Below are 21,087 nucleotides of genomic sequence, written 5' to 3' on the forward strand. Positions count from 1 at the left end.
CTGAGACTGATTAACTTTTTCTCCTCGGACTCACAAATCTGGTAACTCACTGTGTTTCCTTCTTTGCCTTGGTTGCTTGGCCCACATCTGGTGACAGACTTTATTTTCCTATCCAATTATATGTACTTAATAAGCTGCCTCAAATCCTTCTTGAATGAGATGAGTTTATGGTGTCTTGTTACCTTTTTTTTTTTTTTTTCTTCCCCCCTCTGGACATCCCTTTCCCTTTCCTCCTGTGGCTATTGGTTTCTTTTAATCCCAGCTAGGTTGCTACATTTAATCCCACAGGCATTCTACTACCATTGTTCAGTACCTAGGATCATTTCACCTGAGAAGAGTGCATTTCTTTACACTCCTCTCACCTTTAGGCCCAGGTGAAGGTGTGAAGAGGACTGAAAAAACTTAACAGTTACCTTTGTTCACAACTAATTTCTACATCAACCCACAGTGCTCCTCTCCTTCCCCCTACCAAGTTAAATAGGACTGAATTGCCTGGACAGAATATAAGCAGTTCTGCCCAAAGACAGAAGTGGCCTTGCCTTCTCTTCAGTCTTTGAAGGATCTCTGCTGTGGAAGATCTGGTGTTTCCCAGTTTTTCAGTTTGTAAGAAGGAGGGGGGAAGGTGCTTCGGTGTGGAGAGCACCTGCAGGAATGGGGTGTCCTCTGAGGGCCAGGAGGGGTTAAGAGGTAGGAGTCTGGGGTGATGGTGGGGGGATCTGGAGGGTGTGATCACCTCATCTTTATACCTGTTCTGCCCAGAGCTCCCTGCGTCAGGAAAATGTGACAGTGTTCGGATGCCTAACTCACGAGGTGCCCCTGAGCCTGGGGGATGCAGCAGTGACCTGTTCTAAAGGTGGGGTGAGGAGCTGGAGAAGGGGAGGGGGCTGGATGTCTGGGGCAGGGGCCATGGTTTGGAGAAAGGCTGGGCCAGGGCGCTCAGGAATTGGGGCAGGCGGGTGAGGGTTCTTTAGGTCCCGACCCCGCACTGACCCCTCCGTTCTCCCCTCAGAGTCCCTGGCTGGCTTCCTCCTCACGGTCAGCGCCACCTCCAGAGTGGCTAGGCTGCGAATCCCATTCCCTCAAACGGGGACCTGGTTCTTGACGCTTCGCTCGCTGTGTGGGGTGGGGCCTCGGTGAGCGGGGGCGGGGCCTCGGTGGGCGGAGCAGGGCGGAACAGGGCGGGATGGGATGCACCAGGGGCCCAGGTGATGCCAGTTTGTGTGTAGGTTTGTGCGGTGCCGGAACGCCACGGCTGAGGTGCGGCTGCGCACCTTCCTGTCCCCGTGCGTGGATGACTGCGGGCCCTATGGCCAGTGCAAGCTGCTGCGCACGCACAACTACCTGTACGCGGCCTGCGAGTGCAAAGCCGGTGAGCAGGCTGGGCTGGCGGGGGAGCCCAACCGGCGGTCCGGAGGGAGGCAGCAACCTGTGGAGCCGGGTTTGGAGCGAAGGGGGCGCGGAGTCAGGGTGGGAGCACCCTTCACTGGCAGCGGCGTCGGTCTGGGCCAGAGGCCGCCAGCAGAGGGGTCGGCTGAACCTCTGGCTGCTTTGTGTCCTCTTCCACTTGTGCCCCGTCCCGCCCGCAGGGTGGCGGGGCTGGGGCTGCACCGACAGTGCGGATGCGCTCACCTATGGATTCCAGCTGCTGTCCACACTGCTGCTCTGCCTGAGCAACCTCATGTTTTTGCCACCTGTGGTCCTGGCCATTCGGAGCCGATATGTGCTGGAAGCGGCCGTCTACACCTTCACCATGTTCTTTTCCACGGTACGCGGTGGCATCTGTGTCTTCATGAGTCCTTCTCCTTGGTAGTGGGTGAGGGTATACATTCTCCACCCCGGCCTCCTGGTTTGGGAGATGTCCACACCTTCGTGGTGTGAGGATGTCTCCTCTTCACAGTGTCTTCTGCAGCAGGGCTTCCCCACCTTTTCATATCACGGCATGCATACATCATGGTAATTTTTGTAAGGCACTTTGGGATAAATGAAAAAGGCTGTTTGCAACCTAAGATAACAAACAGTAGAGTTCCCATTGTGGCTCAGCGGAGACGAATCTGACTAGCATCCATGAAACACAGGTTCGATCCCTGGCCTCACTTAGTGGGTTAAGGATCCAGTGTTGCAGTGAGCTGTGGTGTAGGTTGCAGATGCGACTCATATCTGGCATGGCTGTGGTGTAAGCCGGAAGCTACAGTTCTGATTGGACCCCTAGCTTAGGAACCTCCATATGCTGCGGGTGCAGCCCTAAAAAAAAAAAAAGAAAAAGAAAAAATCCTATGTCTTGCCCGCTTACCCTAAGGGCCGAGGGGAACTTTACCTCAATTCACTGGCCGAGAAACCTTGTCCTGCAATGTGGAATTGTATTTACCCCTTCACCATGTTCTCCTCTGCACGGAGGCAGGAACTCTACATTTTTACCCACATCTCTACATGGGGAGTCCTTGCTTTCATCATGTTCCTTCCTGAGTAAGGGCAGCTATGCTGTGCTCATGCTTGCCATTGTACTGGGCATTTCTGCATCCTTAGCATGTTCTTTCTCATGGTGTGAAAAGGTATCTCCCCATTCAGTTGCTGTGGCCTCCTTGATTTCCACATACAGCGCTTCCGCTTAAGGCAATAAGCAAATGATCAAGGAGAAGATACTGTCTCTGAGGTGTTGCCTGAAGTCCTGCTCTAACTGCTGTTCATTTCACACATGGGCGAAAGTGGAGAGCTACGTGTGATCCAATTTTCCCAGGCTGCTTCTCTGTTGTCCTTCTCTCCCCTTCTTTATTTAGTTTACACTTATTTCATTCCTAAGCAGTCTCCATTTAAGCACCCACTGGTCATATTGCAGGCATTAGCACCTGCACAGTAGGTGACAATCTTCTTCTCTGTCTTCAAATTCCAGATAGTCTACACCTGGGAGTAGTATGTCTGTTCCTCTCCAGGGCCTGGGAGCAGACGGAAGCTTTGCTCTTCAGGAGTTTAAAATGCAAATTGTGGGAGTTCCCATTGTGGCTCAGCAGTAACAAATCCAACCAGTATCCGTGAGGATGCGGGTTCAGTCCTTGGCTTTGGTCAGTGTGTTAAGGATCTGATGTTGCTGTGAGCTGTGATGTAGGTTGCAGACTCAGCTCAGATCCTGCATTGCTGTGGCTGTGGTGTAGGCTGGCAGCTACAGCTCCAATTTGACACCTTGCCTGGAACATCTATATGCCGCATGTGTGGCCCTAAAAAGCAAAAAAAAAATATAAATAAATAAAATGCAAAGTGTAAATATATGAAATATGTTAAAAACAAAGCAAAACAGGCCACAAATCCAGCACTTGACTTGTATATAGTTGAACAGCTCAGGTCACAATAACTGAAAAATAGCAAAACATACATGCTGTGTGTCAGACCCAGCTCAGTGAATCATCCCTTTAACACTATAATAATAGATAGGTATTGCCATTATTATCTCTTTTTAGATACTTTATTTTATATGTTTACTTTTATTTTTTGGTCTTTTTAGGGCCATACCCGCAGCATATGTAGATTCCCAGGCTAGGGGTTGAATCAGAGCTGTAGCCTCTGGCCTATGCCACAGTCACAGCACTGCAGGACCTGAACCATGTCTACAACCTAAACCATAGCTCAGGGCAACGCCAGATCCTTAACCCACTGAGCAAGGCCAGGGATGGAACCTGCATCCTCATGGATGCTAGTCAGATTTGTTTCCACTGAGCCACGATGGGAACTCTTTATTTATTTATTTATTTATTTACTTACTTACTTATCTTTTTGCCTTTTTTTAGGGCCGCTCCCTCGGCAAACGGAGGTTCCACTGAGCCACGATGGGAACTCTATTTATTTATTTATTTATTTGTCTTTTTGCCTTTTTTTTTTTTGTCTTTTTGCTATTTCTTTGGGCCTCTCCTGTGGCAAATGGAGGTTCCCAGGCTAGGGGTCCAATCGCAGCTGTAGCCGCCAGCCTACGCCAGAGCCACAGCAGTGCGGGATCCGAGCCGCGTCTGCAACCTACACCACAGCTCACGGCAACGCCGGATCGTTAACCCACTGAGCAAGGGCAGGGGGACCGAACCCGCAACCTCATGGTTCCTAGTCGGATTCGTTAACCACTGCGCCACGACGGGAACTCCTGTCTTTTTGCCTTTTTTAGGGCCGCTCCCTCGGCAAATGGAGGTTCCCAGGCTAGGGGTCTGATCGGAGCTGTAGCCGTTGGCCTACACCACAGCTCACAGCAACGCCGGATCCTTAACCCACTGAGCTAGGCCAGGGATTGAACCTGCAACCTCACGGTTCCCAGTCAGATTCGTTTACCACTGAGCCATGATGGGAACTCCTCCTCTCTCGCTCTCTTTTTTTTTTTAAAGATGAAGAAAGTTTAAATACTTTTCCTAAGGCCTGAGGTGAGTGGTAGAACCAAACTTCTCACTCAGCCTGACTCCAGATCCCTCTCATGTAATTGCTGCTGTAATGGTCCCCTTGCACCTGGGCGGCGAGTGCACATTGATATATTTCTAACTTGACCTCACTTTCTCAGAAGTCCTGGAGTATATAGAGACACTTATGACCTTAGTTTAGTAGTTTTCAAATTCTTAAAAGAAGAGCCAATCAAAAGATCAGAAAATATAACCAAACCAAACACAAGAAATCTCAGAGAAAATATATGCAGTATTGTAGTTGTGCATCTCTGACCATACAATTGAAGCCACCTATCCTTCGAAGTGCTGCAGGAATCCTCATAATCGGATCCCCAAGGACCCAGACAGAGCTGACATTGTGGGGCCCTGCAGCCTTCCTTGCTGATGGCTGAGATCCTGGCTGCCAGCCCACCTCCTCATTACCTCTTCTATTCCTCAGACCATTGCAAGTAATTCTCAGTAACCCTAGGCAAAATCTCATTCTTTCTTGAGTGCTAATATTCCAGTCTTTGCATGGAGAGTATATTTGCATCTCTGGTTTTAAATTCTGTTGTGCCTGAAGACTCTGCTTTGGAGCATCAATGAACTATGTAGTTATAAAAATATAAAATTCCACGGAAGAAAACAATTTAGGGTAATTTTCCAAAATTATCTTGTAAATAATGTCCAAAGCTGAGGAACATATCAAGTTAAAATAGATTATACTAGTAGAAGACAGTTTGTAGTCTGAATTTCTTAAATTTCTCAACCTGTGTTATTTCTACCACTTCCTTTTATTGCTAATGACAAAAGGAATACTAATCTAAAAATTAGTTCACAATCTACAGAGAGACAATAATACTGCTCTCTCTATGTATAAATTTAGATATATAGTTTATATGTATTGTTTTGCATGGGGGAAGTTTATTACTGTGGGAATATTCTCTCATGAATATATGGCATAAAATATAATTAAAACTTTTTTAGTACATACTGTGTGCCAAACATGTAAGAGACTTTCAGGATAGAGTCACCCAGGTACCAGTATAAGTAACTCAGCCTTCAGTAGCCCATTCCAGTATTCTGTTGAGCCAGTTGCTTCTAGGTGATGGGTAAATGGTTACACTGGTGAAATCTAGGGTGGTGAGCAATTTGCTTTACTTTGTCTACTATAAATTGTGTCTCCTGGTTAGAGACGGTGATGAATAGGTGCCATGGCAATGGCTAATGGATTCTGCTCCATGAATAATAAAGCAGCTGACGGCTTGCAAGCAGCAGAGACAAATATATACCTAGACTATGTGATGATAAGATGCTCTCTCTGCCAGGTTGAGGAATTTCAGTTAAAGAAGCTGCCATAGGTCCTTGGCTGGTTTCCCCAGCAAACTGTGCCTTGTGAGGGAGTTAGTGATGGACTTACTGATGGCATTTTTGCCTTTTTTTTTGTCTTTTTTTGCTATTTCTTGGGCCGCTCCCGCAGCATATGGAGGTTCCCTGGCTAGGGGTTGAATCGGAGCTGCAGCGACACTGGATCCGAGCCGCGTCTGCAACCTACACCACAGCTCACGGCAACGCCAGATCGTTAACCCACTGAGCAAGGGCAGGGACCAAACCCGCAACCTCATGGTTCCTAGTCGGATTCGTTAACCACTGTGCCACGACGGGAACTCCTGATGGCATTTTTGGACATTCAGCGATGACAGTAACTAGGTCGGGATTGGTGAAATGTAGATCGTGTTGTTCACCTCCCCTGCAGGCTTTTTTTTCTTCTTCTTCTTCTTCTTCTTCTTCTTCTTCTTCTCTTTTTAGGCTCATACCCACGGCATATGGAAGTTCCCATGCTAGGGGTTGCAGCTGCCAGCCACAGCCACAGCAATGCCAGATCCGAGGCATGTCTGCAACCTAAACCACAGCTCTTGGCAATGTTGGATCCTTAATCCACTTAGTGGGGCCAGGAAATTGGACCTGCATCCTCATGGATACTAGTTGGGTGCATTACCTCTTAGCCTCAATGAGAATTCCACACACTGCAGGTTTTAAAAAAATGGTATTGGAGTATAGTTGACTTGCAATATTGTATTAGTTTCAGGTGTACAGCAAAGTGAATCAGTTATACATATATACCCATTCTTTCTCAGATTCTTTTCCTAAATAGGATGTCACAGAATGCTGAGTAGATTTTTTGGTGCTGTATAGTAGATCCTTGTTAATTATTTTATGTATAGTGGTGTGTATATGTTAATCCCACCTTCCTAATTTATCCCTCCCCTCAGCATTTCCGCTCTAGTAATCCTAAATTTGGTTTTGAAATCTGAGTTTGTTTCTTTTGTGAATGAGTTCTTTTGTATCATTTTTTATTGGATTCCACATATTAGTGCTCTCATATGGCATTTGTCTTCCTCCATCTGACTTACTTCACTTAGAATGATAATTTCTAGGTCCATCCATGTTGCTGCAAATGGCATTATTTTGTTCTTTACTGCTAGTAATCTTCCATTGTACATGTGTACCACATCTTCTTTATCCATTCGTTTGTCGATGGGCATCTAGGTTGCTTCTATGTCTCAGCTATTGTAAACAGTGCTGCAGTGAACATTGGGGTGCATGCATCTTTTCAAATTTCATTTTCTCTGGATAGATGCCCAGGAGTAGGATTGCGGGATCATGTGATAGTTCTCTATTGAGTTTTTAAAGGAACTTCCATACTCTTCTCCATAGTGGTTGTACTAATATGCATTCCCACCAGTAGTATAGGAGGGTTCCCTTTTATCCACACCCTCTCCAGCATTTATTGTTTGTAGCCTTTTTTTTTTTTTTTGCTTTTTAGGGCCACTCCTGTGGCATATGGAGGTTCCCAGGCTAAGGGTCCAATTGCAGCTATAGCTGCCTGCCACAGCCACAGCCACAGCCACAGCCACATCAGACCTGAGCCGTGTCTGGGACCTGTACCACGGCTCACGGTAACACCAAATCCTTAACCTACCGAGCAAGGCCAGGGATCGAACCCGCAACCTCATGGTTCTTAGATTTGTTTCCACTGTGCCATGACAGGAACTGCTATTGTTTGTAGACTTTTTGGTGTTGGCTGTTTTGACTAGTGTGAGATGATACCTCATTGTAGTTTTGACTTGCAAGTCTCCGATAATTATTGATGTTGAGCATCTTTTCATGTGCTTTCTGGCCATCTATCTTTCTGATTTGGAGAAATGTCTATTTAGATCATTTTTAAATTTTTTTTTATATAAAGCTGTATGAGATGTTGGTATATTTTAGAGATTAATCCCTCGTTGGTCACTTCATTTGCAAAGATTTTCTTCCACTCCATGGGTTTTTATTTTTTGTAATGGTTTCCTCTGTTATGCAAAAGGTTTTAAGTTTAAGTAGGTCTCATAGGTTTGTTTTTGTTTATATTTTCATTATGCTAAGAGATGGATCAAAAAAGATATTGCTGGAGTTCCTGTCGTGGCTCAGTGGTTAATGAATCCGACTAGGAACCGTGAGGTTGTAGGTTTGATCCCTGGCCTTGCTCAGTGGCTCAAGGATCCGGCATTGCCGTGAGCTATGGTGTAGGTTGCAGACGCAGCTCGGATCCCGCATTGCTGTGGCTCTGGTGTAGGCCTGTGGCTATGGCTCCAATTCGACCCCTAGCCTGGGAACCTCCATATGCTGTGGGAGCGGCCCAAGAAATGGCAAAAAGACAACAACAACAACAACAAAAAGATATTGCTGCAATATATGTCAAAGAGTGTTCTGCAGTAATGAACCTAACTAGTATCCATGAGAACGTGGGTTCAATCCATGGCCTCGCTCAGTGGGTTAAAGATCCGGCATTGCCATGAGCTATGGTGTAGGTCTCAGACACAGCTCTGATCCCAAGTTGCTATAACTGGCATAGGCTGGTAGCTGCAGCTCCTATTAGACTCCTAGTCTGAGAAACTCCATATGCCTTGGCCCCATGTGCTTTTTAGGGTGCAGCTCTAAAAAGCAAAAAAAAAAAAAAAAGAGGAAGTGTTCTGCCTATGTTTTCCTCTGAGTTTATAGTATCTAGCCTTATGTTTAGGTCTTTAATCCATTTTGAGTTTATTTTTGTGTATGGTGTTTGCGAGTGTTCTGATTTCATTCTTTTACATGTGGCTGTCCAGTTTTCCCAGCACCACTTACTGGAGAGGCTCTCTTTTCTCCATTGTATATTCTTGCCTCCTTTGTTGTAGATTGATTGACTATATGTGCACCTCACACTGCAGTTTTAATTTGACTCTAGCCCAGTGGGTTTTCTACAACCTTAAACAATCCCTTTGACCTTTTAATGTAGTTGGAGAATAACCAGTCATAGAACATTAGAGAGATGATTTCCCCCAAAACCTTTCCACTCAAGAGACATCTCTGCCTTATTCCCTATTCTTTTTTTCAGGGCAGAAATTTCTAGGAGGAAATAGCCTTCAATAAATCATTTTTTTTAAATTTTCCCACTGTACAGCAAGGGGGTCAGGTTATCCTTACACTTATACATTACAATTACATTTTTCCCCCAGCCTTTCTTCTGTTGCAACATGAGTATCTAGACAAAGTTCTCAATGCTACTCAGCAGGATCTCCTTGTAAATCTATTCTAAGTTGTGTCTGATGAGCCCAAGCTCCCGATCCCACCCACTCCCTCCCCCTCCCATCAGGCAGCCACAAGTCTCTTCTCCAGGTCCATGATTTTCTTTTCTGAGGAGATGTTCATTTGTGCTGGATATTAGATTCCAGTTATAAGTGATATCATATGGTATTTATCTTTGTCTTTCTGGCTCATTTCACTCAGTATGAGATTCTCTAGCTCCATCCATGTTGCTGCAAATGGCATGATGTCATTCTTTTTTATGGCTGAGTAGTATTCCATTGTGTATATATAGCACATCTTCCGAATCCAATCCTCTGTCGATGGACATTTGGGTTGTTTCCATGTCTTGGCTATTGTGAATAGTGCTGCAATGAACATGCGGGTGCACGTGTCTCTTTTAAGTAGAGTTTTGTCCGGATAGATGCCCAAGAGTGGGATTGCGGGGTCATATGGAAGTTCTATGTATAGATTTCTAAGGTATCTCCAAACTGTTCTCCATAGTGGCTGTACCAGTTTACATTCCCACCAACAGTGTAGGAGGGTTCCCTTTTCTCCACACCCCCTCCAGCACTTGTTATTTGTGGATTTATTAATGATGGCCATTCTGACTGGTGTGAGGTGATATCTCATGGTAGTTTTGAAATAAATCATTTTCTTAGATGTGTCTTCAGCATTAGGTGATCCAACTTTGCTGATATATATCCTCTATTATCTGAGACTGAAAGATTTATTACAAGTCCTTCTTCCAGAAATATTTGGGCATTTCCTTCTATATACCTGAACATCAGGCATATGGAACAAGTGTTTGGTGAAACTTAAAGTGTAAAATTAGATGCTTTCAAATAAAATCCAAACCGTAAGACAGTATTAGATAATTTTGTGAGCTGTAGTATTTATACCTGGTCTTAGAGGTAGAGAAATAGAAAAAAGACCAAAATATCGATTTGTTTAGAAAACAGATTAGCGCCCAATTAATCACATAGAAAGCATCGAAAAATAAAACTTCAAGGCATATTCAGACATTAATTTTAATGCTAATGTCTCTCAGAGTTTCCCAGTAAGAATTCATTTTCTCAGTTTAATGGTATATAAGAGGGATTCATGCCCCCAGACTTATAAACCCTCTCTAAAGCCTGGGATATTCACTTAAAACGTGATCATTCCTGAAGAGACAACATTCTCTACCTCCGAAGTGGAGGAAAGGAAAGACGACAGGTGCTCAAGTTTAAGACCTGCAGTTTCAAATTTGAGGGACTCAAGCCCAAGGTTTCCCAACGTTAATTTACATTCCTAAGTTTTCTTTTTCAGTTGTTTTTCTTTTTCTAAACTCTTAGCTTCTCCCCATCGTTATTTATTAACTGGTTCCCCTCTGTTGAAGTGATACGTTTTGCAATTTGAAAAACTGGATGAAATCATCAGCAGGATCAAAAGAAACATTAGCAATTTCTTTCTCATCCTTTGTCTCTTGAGGCTAAACTTTTGAGTCTGTTTTCCCATTCTGTTGGTGTGAGCTCTGCATCTGGGCTGGCTTCTGTCAGTTTTCTTGACAGACCCGCTTCAATTTCCCACCCACTTTTTCCTAAGTGGGGTTGCTGTTTGAATGAGGTTGGGGTGTCATGGTTTGTGATAAGAATTTGGGATATAATGACACTCCTTTTTTCCTGGACTCTTCTTCCTGACCTCACCTCCACCTTCTCATTCTCAGCTCTTAACTCACTCAAACAGGAGACTAGGTCCTTGCATTTCCATTCTCCCCAGAAGTTATCAAGACCCCACTGCTGCCAGTGAGTGAATGACTTGTGAACAACTCTTTCTTCCTGCCTGCAACTGGATTTCCTTCTCCCTTCTCCACACCCAGAACTGTGCTTCTTGATGTCTGGATACCTGTACCCCCAGGTTTCTAAGGGTTGCCTCTCTTTTGGGCTCAGAACCCTTGTGACTTAGGGTTGCCCTTAATAGTATGATGAAGAAACTGACGTGGGCTGAAAGTAGTGCCTAAAAGATTCCTCTGTTCTGTGATCCAACCACTTCAAACGCCACCTTCAAATGGCACAACACTTAGCTGTCCTGCCTCAGCTTCAGTTCAGACTGATGCATTTCAACCCACCCTGGCCACTACGGTTGAGTTGTTTCTGCTGGGAAGAGATGCCGTCAATAGCCATGGATCCCAGAGGACCTGGGCTAGAGTGCAGGAGACAGAGGTCAAAAAGAGTGGTTCACAGATTCCTAAGAGATTCTTTTGATCCCCTAAAATCTTCTGGTGGATCTCAAGCCCAGCTCCAGTGGGTTTATTTTTGGTCAAGTTTATATAGGTCAAAACCTTTTTCTTTCCCTTTATAGCTTTGTAATCTTCTTCTTCCTCTTCCTCTTCTTCCTCTTCTTCCTCTTCTTCTTCTTCTCCTTCTTCTCTCTTCTTCTTCTTGTCTCTTCTTCTTCTTCTTCATCTCTTCTTCTTGTCTCTTATTCTTCTTCTTCGTCTCTTCTTCTTGTCTCTTCTTCTTCTTGTCTCTTCTAGGGCCGCACCTGTGGCATATGGAGGTTCCCAGGCTAGGGGTCTAATTTGAGCTATAGCTGACAGCCTATGCCACAGCAACACCAGATCCGAGCTGCATCTGGGACCTATACCACAGCTCACGGCAATGCTGGATCCATAACCCACTGAGCAAGGCCAGGGATTGAACCTGAAACCTCACAGTTCCTAGTCAGATTCATTAACCACTGAGCCACAACGGGAACTCCTATAATTTTTTTCTTAACCCTGCTTCCATCACCATAACAATCCATTCTTTCTGACACGGAGCAACAACAATATCAGGAGGTGGGAGGGGTGTTGCTTGCTCTTGGTCAGAGCTGTCTGTCTTCAGAGGTTTCACCCAGTCTCTTTTCTTTGGGGGTGCTCACAGGGCTCATGGCACAGGGAGAGACATGTTCTTGCATCTTTGCACCAACGATATTCTTAAAACCAAACATGGTCTTAGTGTTGGGCATCCAGAAGTACTCATATTACATAAATACATAAATTCTACACGGAAGTTCAGAGAAAGGCAACAGCAAAATGTTCCAAGACAAAACAAACTTGAACTCGGGTTATCCCTGGGTAACTTTTTTTTTTTTGCTTTTTAGGGGTACACCCAAGGCATATGGAGGTTCTCAGGCTAGGGGTTGAATTGGAGCTACAGCTGCCAGCCTATGCTACAGCCACAGCAACTCAGGATCCGAGCTGTGTCTGCCACCTACACCACAGCTCACGGCAACAGTGGATCCTTAACCCACTGAGCGAGGCCAGGGATCAAACCTGAAACCCATGGTTACTAGTCAGATTCGTTTTTGCTGTGCCACAGCAGGAACTGCATCCCTGGGTAACTCTTTTCATAGTAAGGGAATGCAAGCTGCCAAGGCCATGATAGCCTCATCCAGAGGGGCACAGGGGCTGGGACCACAGACCCAAGGGCTGAGGGCAGACCTTGGTTCCTTTTTTTTTTTTTTTTGTCTTTTTGCTGTTTCTTGGGCTGCTTCTGTAGCATATGGAGGTTCCCAGGCTAGGGGTCTAATCGGAGCTGGAGCCACTGGCCTATGCCAGAGCCACAGCAACGCGGGATCCGAGCTGCATCTGCCACCTACACCACAGCTCATGGCAATGCCGGATCCTTAACCCACTGAGCAAGGCCAGGGATCAAACCCACAACCTCATCGTTCCTTGTCAGATTCATTAACCACTGAGCTACCATGGGAACTCCATACCTTGGCTCCTTAATTGGGGTGCCCAGCATAGCTTGTTCCAGTTCCACTTGTGTCCCTTGCACCCCTTTTTAAGCTCCTCAATGCCTTCTTCTTTACTGTGTTCCCCATGGTGTGGGTAGGTGCACACTGTCCCTTTCCCATGTTCTTCCCACGGGTGTAAAGTGCCATGCTCTTCTTATTTTTTTTTAAATTGTATTTCCAACGCAGTTTTTCATATTTTTGCCCCCCCCCCTTTACTTTTTAGGACTACACCCCCAGCATATGGAAGTTCCCGGGCTAGGGGTCGAATAGGAGCTGTGGCTGCCGGGCCTGTGCCACAGCCACAGCAACTTGGGATCTGAGCTGTGTCTATGACCACAGCTCACGGCCATGCCAGATTCTTAACCCACTGAGCATGGCCAGGGATTGAACCCGTGTCCTCATGGACACTAGTCGATTTGTTTCTGCTGTGCCACAGTGGAGAACTCTGTCATGCTCTTCTTCATGGCCTTAGGGATTGCATTTTTGCTTACTGTGCGCCTCCTCAGCTATACCCCTCACCCCTACTGGCTTTAGATGGGAGGGGATGCAGAGGGCTCATTAATGGAAAGCCTGAAGGTGATGCATAACTGAGGGTCTGAACTATCCGGGGAGACTGGGACACAGGGGAGGCTTGGGGTCTGGTTGGCCAAGAGGCCAGAGTCCAGCCTCAGAGCTTGGACCAGGGAGAAAGTATAGGACCCACGTGGGCATAAGGAGATACAGGCAAGGATTGGCCGTGACTTGAGAGACCTGGTTCACCTGACCTGGAGCTCCTTCCAGAAGCAGGAAGATTAGAAGGGTGAATTTGAAGCTCAGGGATGCCAGACACATACAGCTTAAAAAACAGGGAGTTCCCTGGTGGCACAGTGGGTTAAGGATCCAGTTTTGTCACTGCAGCATCTCTGGTCACTGCTGTGGCGCAGGTTCAATTCCTGGCCTGGAACTTCCACGTGCCATGGATGTGGTCAAAACCCAACACACACACAAAAAACCCTCAGGCAGCCTACCCTGTTCTCAGGAGTGGGGAATTGGGCATTTCCAAATTCTGCTCAGTCTGTGCCCTCTGACCTCTCTTCTCACAGCAGCACACCCCTCTTGTGGCTTCTTTCTCCAGTTTTGTAGACCTGAACCTCTGCTTCAGGTTCTCTGAATGCCTGTCCTTTGTTCCTCCAGTTCTACCATGCCTGTGACCAGCCAGGCATTGTGGTTTTCTGCATCATGGATTACGACGTGCTGCAGTTCTGTGATTTCCTGGGCTCCTTAATGTCCGTGTGGGTCACTGTCATTGCCATGGCTCGTTTGCAGCCTGTGGTCAAGCAGGTCAGTCCCGAGTGGGCCCTGGGGGACAGACAACCATAGCCAAAGTCCACTTGAATCCCCGCCCGACCTCTCCCGGGGGCGTGACCAAGTCCCTCCCCTGATCCTGGCCCATCCCCTCGGGTCCTCGTTCTCTAGGTGCTGTACTTGCTGGGAGCCATGCTGCTGTCCATGGCTCTGCAGCTTGACCGGCATGGACTCTGGAACCTGCTTGGACCCAGTCTCTTCGCCCTGGGGATCTTGGCCACAGCCTGGGTAAGATTGGCAGGACTGGGGGGAGTGGAGGACCCAGCAGGACTTGGGTGTCCGGTTCCTGGTTTAAGGTGGGCTTGAACCTGTTGTCCTCACTCTGCTGCCTGCAGCGCCCCACTCCAGTCTTGGCAGGAGCCTTCAGGTCATGACCAGGCTCAGGGGGAGCCCGAGAGTGGGCAGCTCTGGCTTGGGTTCCAGGGCCTCATGTTTCTGAGCCCCACTTCTCTGCCTCCCCCAGACAGTCCGCAGTGTCCGCCGTCGGCACTGCTACCCACCCACATGGCGCCGCTGGCTCTTCTACCTGTGCCCGGGCAGCCTCATTGCGGGCAGTGCCGTCCTGCTGTATGCTTTTGTGGAGACTCGAGACAACTACTTCTACATTCACAGCATTTGGCATATGCTCATTGCCGGCAGTGTGGGCTTCTTGCTGCCCCCCCGTGCCAAGACTGATCGCCGGGTCCCATCTGGAGCCCGGGCCCGGGGCTGCGGTTACCAGCTGTGCATCAACGAGCAGGAGGAGCTGGGCCTTGTGGGCCCAGGAGGGGCCACGGTCAGCAGCATCTGTGCCAGCTGAGAGGGGCTTTGGGCTGGCCCCTGGGGGACTTGAACCCTTCCTAGGGGCGGAGAGCCCTTCCTGGGGGTCTTCCTGGGAGCACGGAGCCCTCCCAGGGGTAAGAGACAAGTGGTGTTTTTTGCGGACATGGAGTCTTTCTTAAGGACATGGAACTCTTGCAAGGACCTGGCACACTTCCTGAGGGCCTGGAGTCCTGCTGCATCTTGAAGACTGGAGCCTGGGCGGGGCCACAGAGCCCCCTCAGGACCAAGCAGTCCCTCTCAGGCGTGTGGAGCCCTTTCCCAGGCATGTGGGGCCCCCTGAGAATATGGATTCCTTCCCAGGGAGATAAATGCCTCTCAGGACATGGCATCGTTCTTCAGGAAATGAAGTCCATCTTGGGGAAGCTGAGTCTTCAGATCTTCCTAGCAGCCAGCAGCTCTGGCCTTGGTATCTTCCCAGAGGCATCATTTGGGCTGTGCTGTGAGGGGATTGCAGGGCAGGCGAGGCTGGGCCTGGAGCTGGGGCGGCTGGGATCCTGAGACGATGCAGGAGGAGTCTGGTGTGTCTCCAATGAAGTATTTGCTGGTTCTGTGCTGCCATTTTTCCCTGGGGGCAAAGGTGTGGGGAGGGGAGGGAAAAAGGGACCCTGAGGACATTGGCAGGGGTGACAGAGCCCGGCTGCCTTGAGCTGCTGGAGCTACTGGCTGAGGCTTTTGGCCTGCCTGTCAGCCTGCAGCAGCCAGGAGTGGGAGTTGTGAGAGAGAGAGAGAGAGAGAGAGAGAGAGAGAGAGAGAGAGAGAGAGAGTGTGTGTGTGTGTGTGTGTGTGTGTGTGTGTGTGTGTGTACGTGCTGAGATGATTTAAACTGATGAGACAGACCTCCCTTGTGGTGCCCATATCAAGCAGGGAAGGAAGCTGAAGACTCAGCAAATTGGACTACAAGGTACAAATCTCAGATGTGCGAGAAATATCTATCACAAGAATATAACTTCTATTTTGAGCCCCCATTTTGCCTGAGTGCCAAAACCATAATGTTTTTGTCAATTTGGGATTTCTTCTTTTTCCACAAAGGTCACAGCTGAGTCCCGAAGGTCTTACATAACACAGAGACGCTGGGTGGGCGTTCTCTCTGGTCAACCAAGGTCCCTAGGATGCACCTCCCCTGAGGTTTCCATCATCCCATCTGGTCCCCAGTCATAGGAGCAGGCAGACCATCCCAGAGCAGTTTCTTGCCCCCATCTGCAGAACCCTGTAGTCCGGAGGCTCTCCACCATTTCTGTGCCACCTGCAAAGGCCCATGAGACCTTGGCTACCAGACACACGTCAAGGCCATTTTTACCCTGAGGTCCTGCTCTGCGTTTTCACTTGACCAACAAGGTGAAGGGCATGATCAAATTGGTGTGTTGTTTTATTTTTTCAGATTGGTTTTTTTTGTGTGTGTGTCTTTTTGTCTTTTCTAGGGCCACACCTGCAGCATATGGAGGTTCCCAGGCTAGGGGTCCAATTGGAGCTGTAGCTGCCGGCCTACTCCACAGCCACAGCAATGCAGGATCCGAGCTTACAGCAATGTTGGATCTTTGACCCACTGAACAAGGCCAGGGATTGAACCCGTGTCCTCATGGACACTAGTTGGGTTTGTTAACCACTGAGCCACAACAGGAACTCCCAGATCGATGTTTTGATGGCTAGCGCAGAGGATGGATTTTGGAGAGAGTTTGGAGGGTGAAAATGCAGTGACACAGCTGTTGCACTCTTTGAGAGAGAGAGAGAGATGGTGAAGGCTTCTTCCACAGTGTCAGTGGAGAGGAGGGGGCTGATTCAGGAGTTGTCACGAGGTGGTCTCTATAAGCCGTAGTGACTGATGGGATGTGTGGATGGTGAGGCATGAGAAAGCCTACGATGACTGCTATGTTGATGCCTTGGTAACTTGGAGGAGAGTGTTGGTGCCATTCCTGAGATGGTGACACACCTTTAGGAGGGAGAATGATGAGTTCCGTTTTGGATAGTTCGGGTCTGAGTTGCCTGTGGGATTCCTGGAGGGAGAGGGCCAGCAAGAAGGCTGTGCTGGGCAGAGCAGCTGAACCAGGTCTGGGACCCTGGCTCCCCAAATGGGGGTCCTTTGTCATCTCCTGACTTGTTTCAGGACTTCCTGGAATACAGGACCATGGCCATCAGGTACTGCTGCTCCTTGCGTGTGTCTGTCCACACAATCAGATGAAGACCCCTGACTGCTTGCAACTGCCTAGAGCACGCTCCACAGCACAGGCTCCCCAGATGTGACATTGTGAGGGCTCCTGAGTGACAGTTCAGTTCGGTAACCCTTGCTAGGGAAATCTCTGGGAGCTGCAGAGATGAGCTGGACCTGGTTGAATCCTGCCCTCCAGGAGTGCACACTGTGGGGAAATATCATGAATGCCAAGCAGAATGGCATAGATGCGAGGAAAGGGTCCAACAAAGGGCTGTGGGGCATAAAGGAAGGAGATCCCCTTCAAAGTGCACCAGGAAATGGAGTTCCCGTTGTGGCACAGTGGTTAACGAATCTGACTAGGAACCATGAGGTTGCGGGTTCGATCCCTGGCCTTGCTCAGTGGGTTAAGGATCTGGCATTGCCGTGAGCTGTGGTGTAGGTCGCAGACGTGGCTCGAATCCCACGTTGCTGTGGCTCTGGTATAGGCCAGTGGCTACAGCTCCGTTTAGACCCCTAGCCTGGGAACCTCCATATGCCGTGGGAGCGGCCCTAGAAAAGACAAAAAGACAAAAAAAAAATGCACAAGGAAAGGCTATGTGGGAGATTCAGTGTCTAGCTGGCTCTGAAAATAGTTCCAGGTCTCAGAGAGGCCGCCACGAGCAGGACACGGAGGTTCGGGCAGATACTGTAGTGAGGGGACGGCTGTGTGAAGGGGTTAGTGGACTGTCCAGCTGAAGCAGCCGCTGAGGACTCAGCTGAAGAATTTGGGCCTCATGCTGTGGTAATAGGGAATCGTCACAAGTTCTTGATCGAACTTGTGATGAGTCAGCCAGAGTTTGACCAAAGTAGCAGGACCACTGTGAGTGGCTTAAGGGGTTTGAATAGAGAATAAAGCTATAGATTGTGGGAACAGTTGGTTCTCCTGGGCAAAGCTGTGCCTCTGCACTTGGTGTTGGGCCAATGATTGAGTTGGCTGGCGTGTAGGGGGAGGTAGGGACAGACCAGCACCCAGAAGACAAAACTGGAACCTATGTCTGGCCCTCACTGCCTTCAGCTTCAGTGACACTGGTGGCCTGCAGGAGGAGCTGGCACTCTGCCTTGGAGCTGGAGCTGCACCTGACACAGGACGCAGAGCAGCTGGAGTTGGCCGCTGTGCTAACAGCAGGTGAGGACCTGTTCCCCTTCCGCTTAGCGATGCAGCTTCACCCCTGCCTTCTGATCTCATGCAGATTTCCCTCCTGGTCAAATCTAATCCAGAAAGGAAGAAAATTCCAGGAGGCATGGTTCTGACCTGGTTAGCTTGACCCAAACCAAAACCACCACATGGGAGCCAACCAGCGCTTTCCTGGGATGATTAACCTGGCAGTAGCCAGTGAAGTCTCTAGAAAATTCTAGGAGCCCCTGAGCTGACTATAGAATGGTGTAGCCAATGCAGAGCAGATCCCCCAGCCAACCTGCAATGGACTCGCAGCATGGGCAAGAAAAAAACCTTTGTGGTTTTAAACCCCTGAAATTCTATAGTCACGACCGCAGTATGACCTAGCCTGTCCTGCCCGACAGAGTTAGAGAGCGGCAGGAAAAGTGGGACATTTTCCTGGAGAGCAGATCTCCCCTCAGCAGAGCTATGGTGGCAGCCTTCATCTCTGCATTCCTCAGGCTGTAGATGATGGGGTTCAGTGAGGGTGTCACGAGCCCATAGAACAGTGTGAGAATCTTATCCATGGTGGGATCCTTGGACTTGGACTTGAAGTACATGAAACAGATAGTCCCATAGAAAACCACCACCACCGTGAGGTGGGCAGAGCAGGTGGAGAAGGCTTTGCGCCGGCCGGCAGCGGAGGGCACCCGAAGGATGGCAGCAAGGATGAAAACATAGGACAGGCAGATGAGCAGCAGCGGGGCCAGGGTCAGGACAACGGTGGTCAGTGTTAGCAGTGCATTGAGAGAGATGTCCTCACAGGCTAGTTTCAGCACTGCCAAGATCTCACAGAAGAAGTGGTGGATGACATTGTGGCCACAGAAGGGGAGGCTCCAGGTGACAATGGAATGCAGCAGAGAGTTGGCAAAGCCAGTCCCCCAGCTCAGCGCTGCCATCCACGCACACGTCTGCCTGCTCATGAGCGCTGAGTACCGAAGCGGCTGGCAGATGGCCACATAACGGTCACACGCCATCACAGCCAGGAGCAGGCACTCCGTTGAGCCCAGTGCCAGGGTCAGGTACATCTGCAAAGCGCAGCCAGGGAAGGAGATGGTGCTTTGGGTTTTCAGGAAGTTGACCAGCATGAGGGGCACGAAGGAGGATGTGCCACAGAGGTCCATGAGGGAGAGGTTGCTGAGAAAGAAGTACATGGGGCTGTGCAGGCGGGGGTCCAGCAGGTTCAGCCCAAAGAGGAGGGTGTTCCCCAGCACATTGATGGAGTAGATGCCCAGGCAGAGCACAAACAGGACCAGCTCTAGGTTGTGGTGCTCGTGTAGCCCCAGCAGGACATACTCCGCCACCGCCGTCTGGTTTGTCCGACCCATCTCATCCTCCCTCCTCTCCCAGCTGGACCACAGGGGTGTTGGAAAGGGCACTGGCTAGTCTGGGAGCCAAGCAACCTGGATGTGTGACCTGGGGCAGGCCAGCCCTGCGTCTGGAATTTAGTCTCAGCATCGGTGTAACAAGCGAGTGGATCAGGGCTGCGAGACGGCCTCTCAGCTCTGCAGTTCTGTTGTCACTTGGGGGAAGTGGGGCCCATTCTAATCCCCAAGGCTCTTCTCTCTTCTCCTCACAGTGGGCTCAGGGGAGATACTAGTGTAGGATTCATGGTTTACATGCTTTTTTGGAATCTAAAGCATTCTTGGCTGTTAAGAGGAAGCATCTTCTCTAGGTTATGACTTCACATGGCTGACTTATACCCATAGTATTTCAGATTCATTCAGTCACTGAATGTTCCTTGACTGCCTACTCTGTTCTAGGTGTTGTTTAGGTGCTGGGGCTATAGCAATAATACATGTAAGTGGACAAAAAGATGCCATGCCTGTCACTCACGCTGCCCCCTTTCCTTGAATTAGGTGAGATGAGCTCTGGAAGGTGGACGGCTGATGAATGATGCTCACCTCGTGTTTCTTTGGGTGTACGTGTTGAACATTTCCACTCCATTGGATGTGTATGTCTGATTCCTGGTTATCTCTCCTTAGGGAATCACAGACCGTCCATTGGTTTTTAAAAGAACGTACAAAAACATACATATCCCTATAGAGCCACTGATCATAGCATTTAACCCTAGTCATGAAAGCCAAGTGACTCACTTCTTGGCTTCCATATTGCTCTTGAGGATACACGATGTTGGCAATAACATCACACAAGGAGAGAAAGCTGGGTTCTAATCTGGCTGAGGTACTGCTGGTCACTGACTAGCTTTATAAAGACAGGGTGGGAAGGGGCTGCTGTCTTCACCCAAGTTACTTTCATTGCTCTTTGAGCTGGTCTCAGCCTCCTTGGGAAATGCCTATGTCAGGTGGGAGGCAGGGGTCAAGTGTTAGGTGGGAAAGCTGTTTTGTGGTCCAGGTGATCCCTGGTCTGAGGGAGAAATAGTAGCTGAAGGTGAACTTTAACCTTTCAGAAGATAGAATTACCCCCTTCCTCGGTCCCTTCACTCCTGGATTGACTGTGAGTCCAGTGTCCTGCGACAACATTGGAGTCCTGTCCATCCTTCAGGACAGGTGGATCTTTCCTCTTCATTCCTCCTACTTAATTGCATCTATCATTTGTAGGGGCTGATGGGTTCACCCTCTCCTGAATAAACCATGTCTTGTCCCAGCTACATCTTTGCCTAAGAAGTTCCCTCTTGTAGACAAGTCCTCCCTCTCTTCCCCCGGGGTGGGGGCATCTCTGCTTCAGAGCCCAGCTCCATCTCTCCTCCTGCTTCTTCCTCCTGCCCCTGCAGAGTTACCTGCTCCCTCCTTGTGCCCCCACAAGCCCTTGGCTATCCTCCCTCTTCTTGTGCTGTGCACCTGTCTCATCTACTGCAGGACTCTGTCTCA

General features: G+C 48.7%; 2 protein-coding genes across 3 annotated transcripts in view; one reads left to right on the forward strand and one right to left on the reverse strand.

Annotated features, from left to right (window-relative positions):
* TMEM8B (transmembrane protein 8B) overlaps positions 1 to 15,463 on the forward strand; it is a 33,137-nt gene extending 17,674 nt beyond the window's left edge. Inside the window, exons 7-13 of one of the 2 annotated variants that reach the window (XM_047767907.1) lie at positions 760 to 853; positions 1,010 to 1,133; positions 1,227 to 1,369; positions 1,587 to 1,765; positions 13,923 to 14,069; positions 14,205 to 14,321; positions 14,557 to 15,463. In XM_047767907.1, coding sequence (XP_047623863.1) covers positions 760 to 853; positions 1,010 to 1,133; positions 1,227 to 1,369; positions 1,587 to 1,765; positions 13,923 to 14,069; positions 14,205 to 14,321; positions 14,557 to 14,892 — 1,140 coding nt within the window. In that variant the 3' untranslated portion in view covers positions 14,893 to 15,463. The remainder of the gene's footprint in view (positions 1 to 759; positions 854 to 1,009; positions 1,134 to 1,226; positions 1,370 to 1,586; positions 1,766 to 13,922; positions 14,070 to 14,204; positions 14,322 to 14,556) is intronic. The other variant, XM_047767906.1, reaches the window with a different exon arrangement.
* A 3,137-nt stretch (positions 15,464 to 18,600) lies between these two features.
* On the reverse strand, positions 18,601 to 19,596 carry LOC125120835 (olfactory receptor 2S2-like). Its single transcript, XM_047769244.1, has one exon. The coding sequence runs from the start codon at positions 19,582 to 19,584 to the stop codon at positions 18,601 to 18,603; it is 984 nt and encodes a 327-aa protein (XP_047625200.1). The 5' UTR covers positions 19,585 to 19,596.
* Positions 19,597 to 21,087: the final 1,491 nt, after the last annotated feature.

This window comes from Phacochoerus africanus, chromosome 2 (assembly GCF_016906955.1).
Source record: "Phacochoerus africanus isolate WHEZ1 chromosome 2, ROS_Pafr_v1, whole genome shotgun sequence".
NCBI classification, from domain to species: domain Eukaryota; kingdom Metazoa; phylum Chordata; class Mammalia; order Artiodactyla; family Suidae; genus Phacochoerus; species Phacochoerus africanus.

What these genes read in the sequence shown, in the direction of transcription:
- LOC125120835 (XM_047769244.1), bottom strand. Translation starts at nt 19,584, where the DNA reads ATGGGTCGGACAAACCAGACGGCGGTGGCGGAGTATGTCCTGCTGGGG.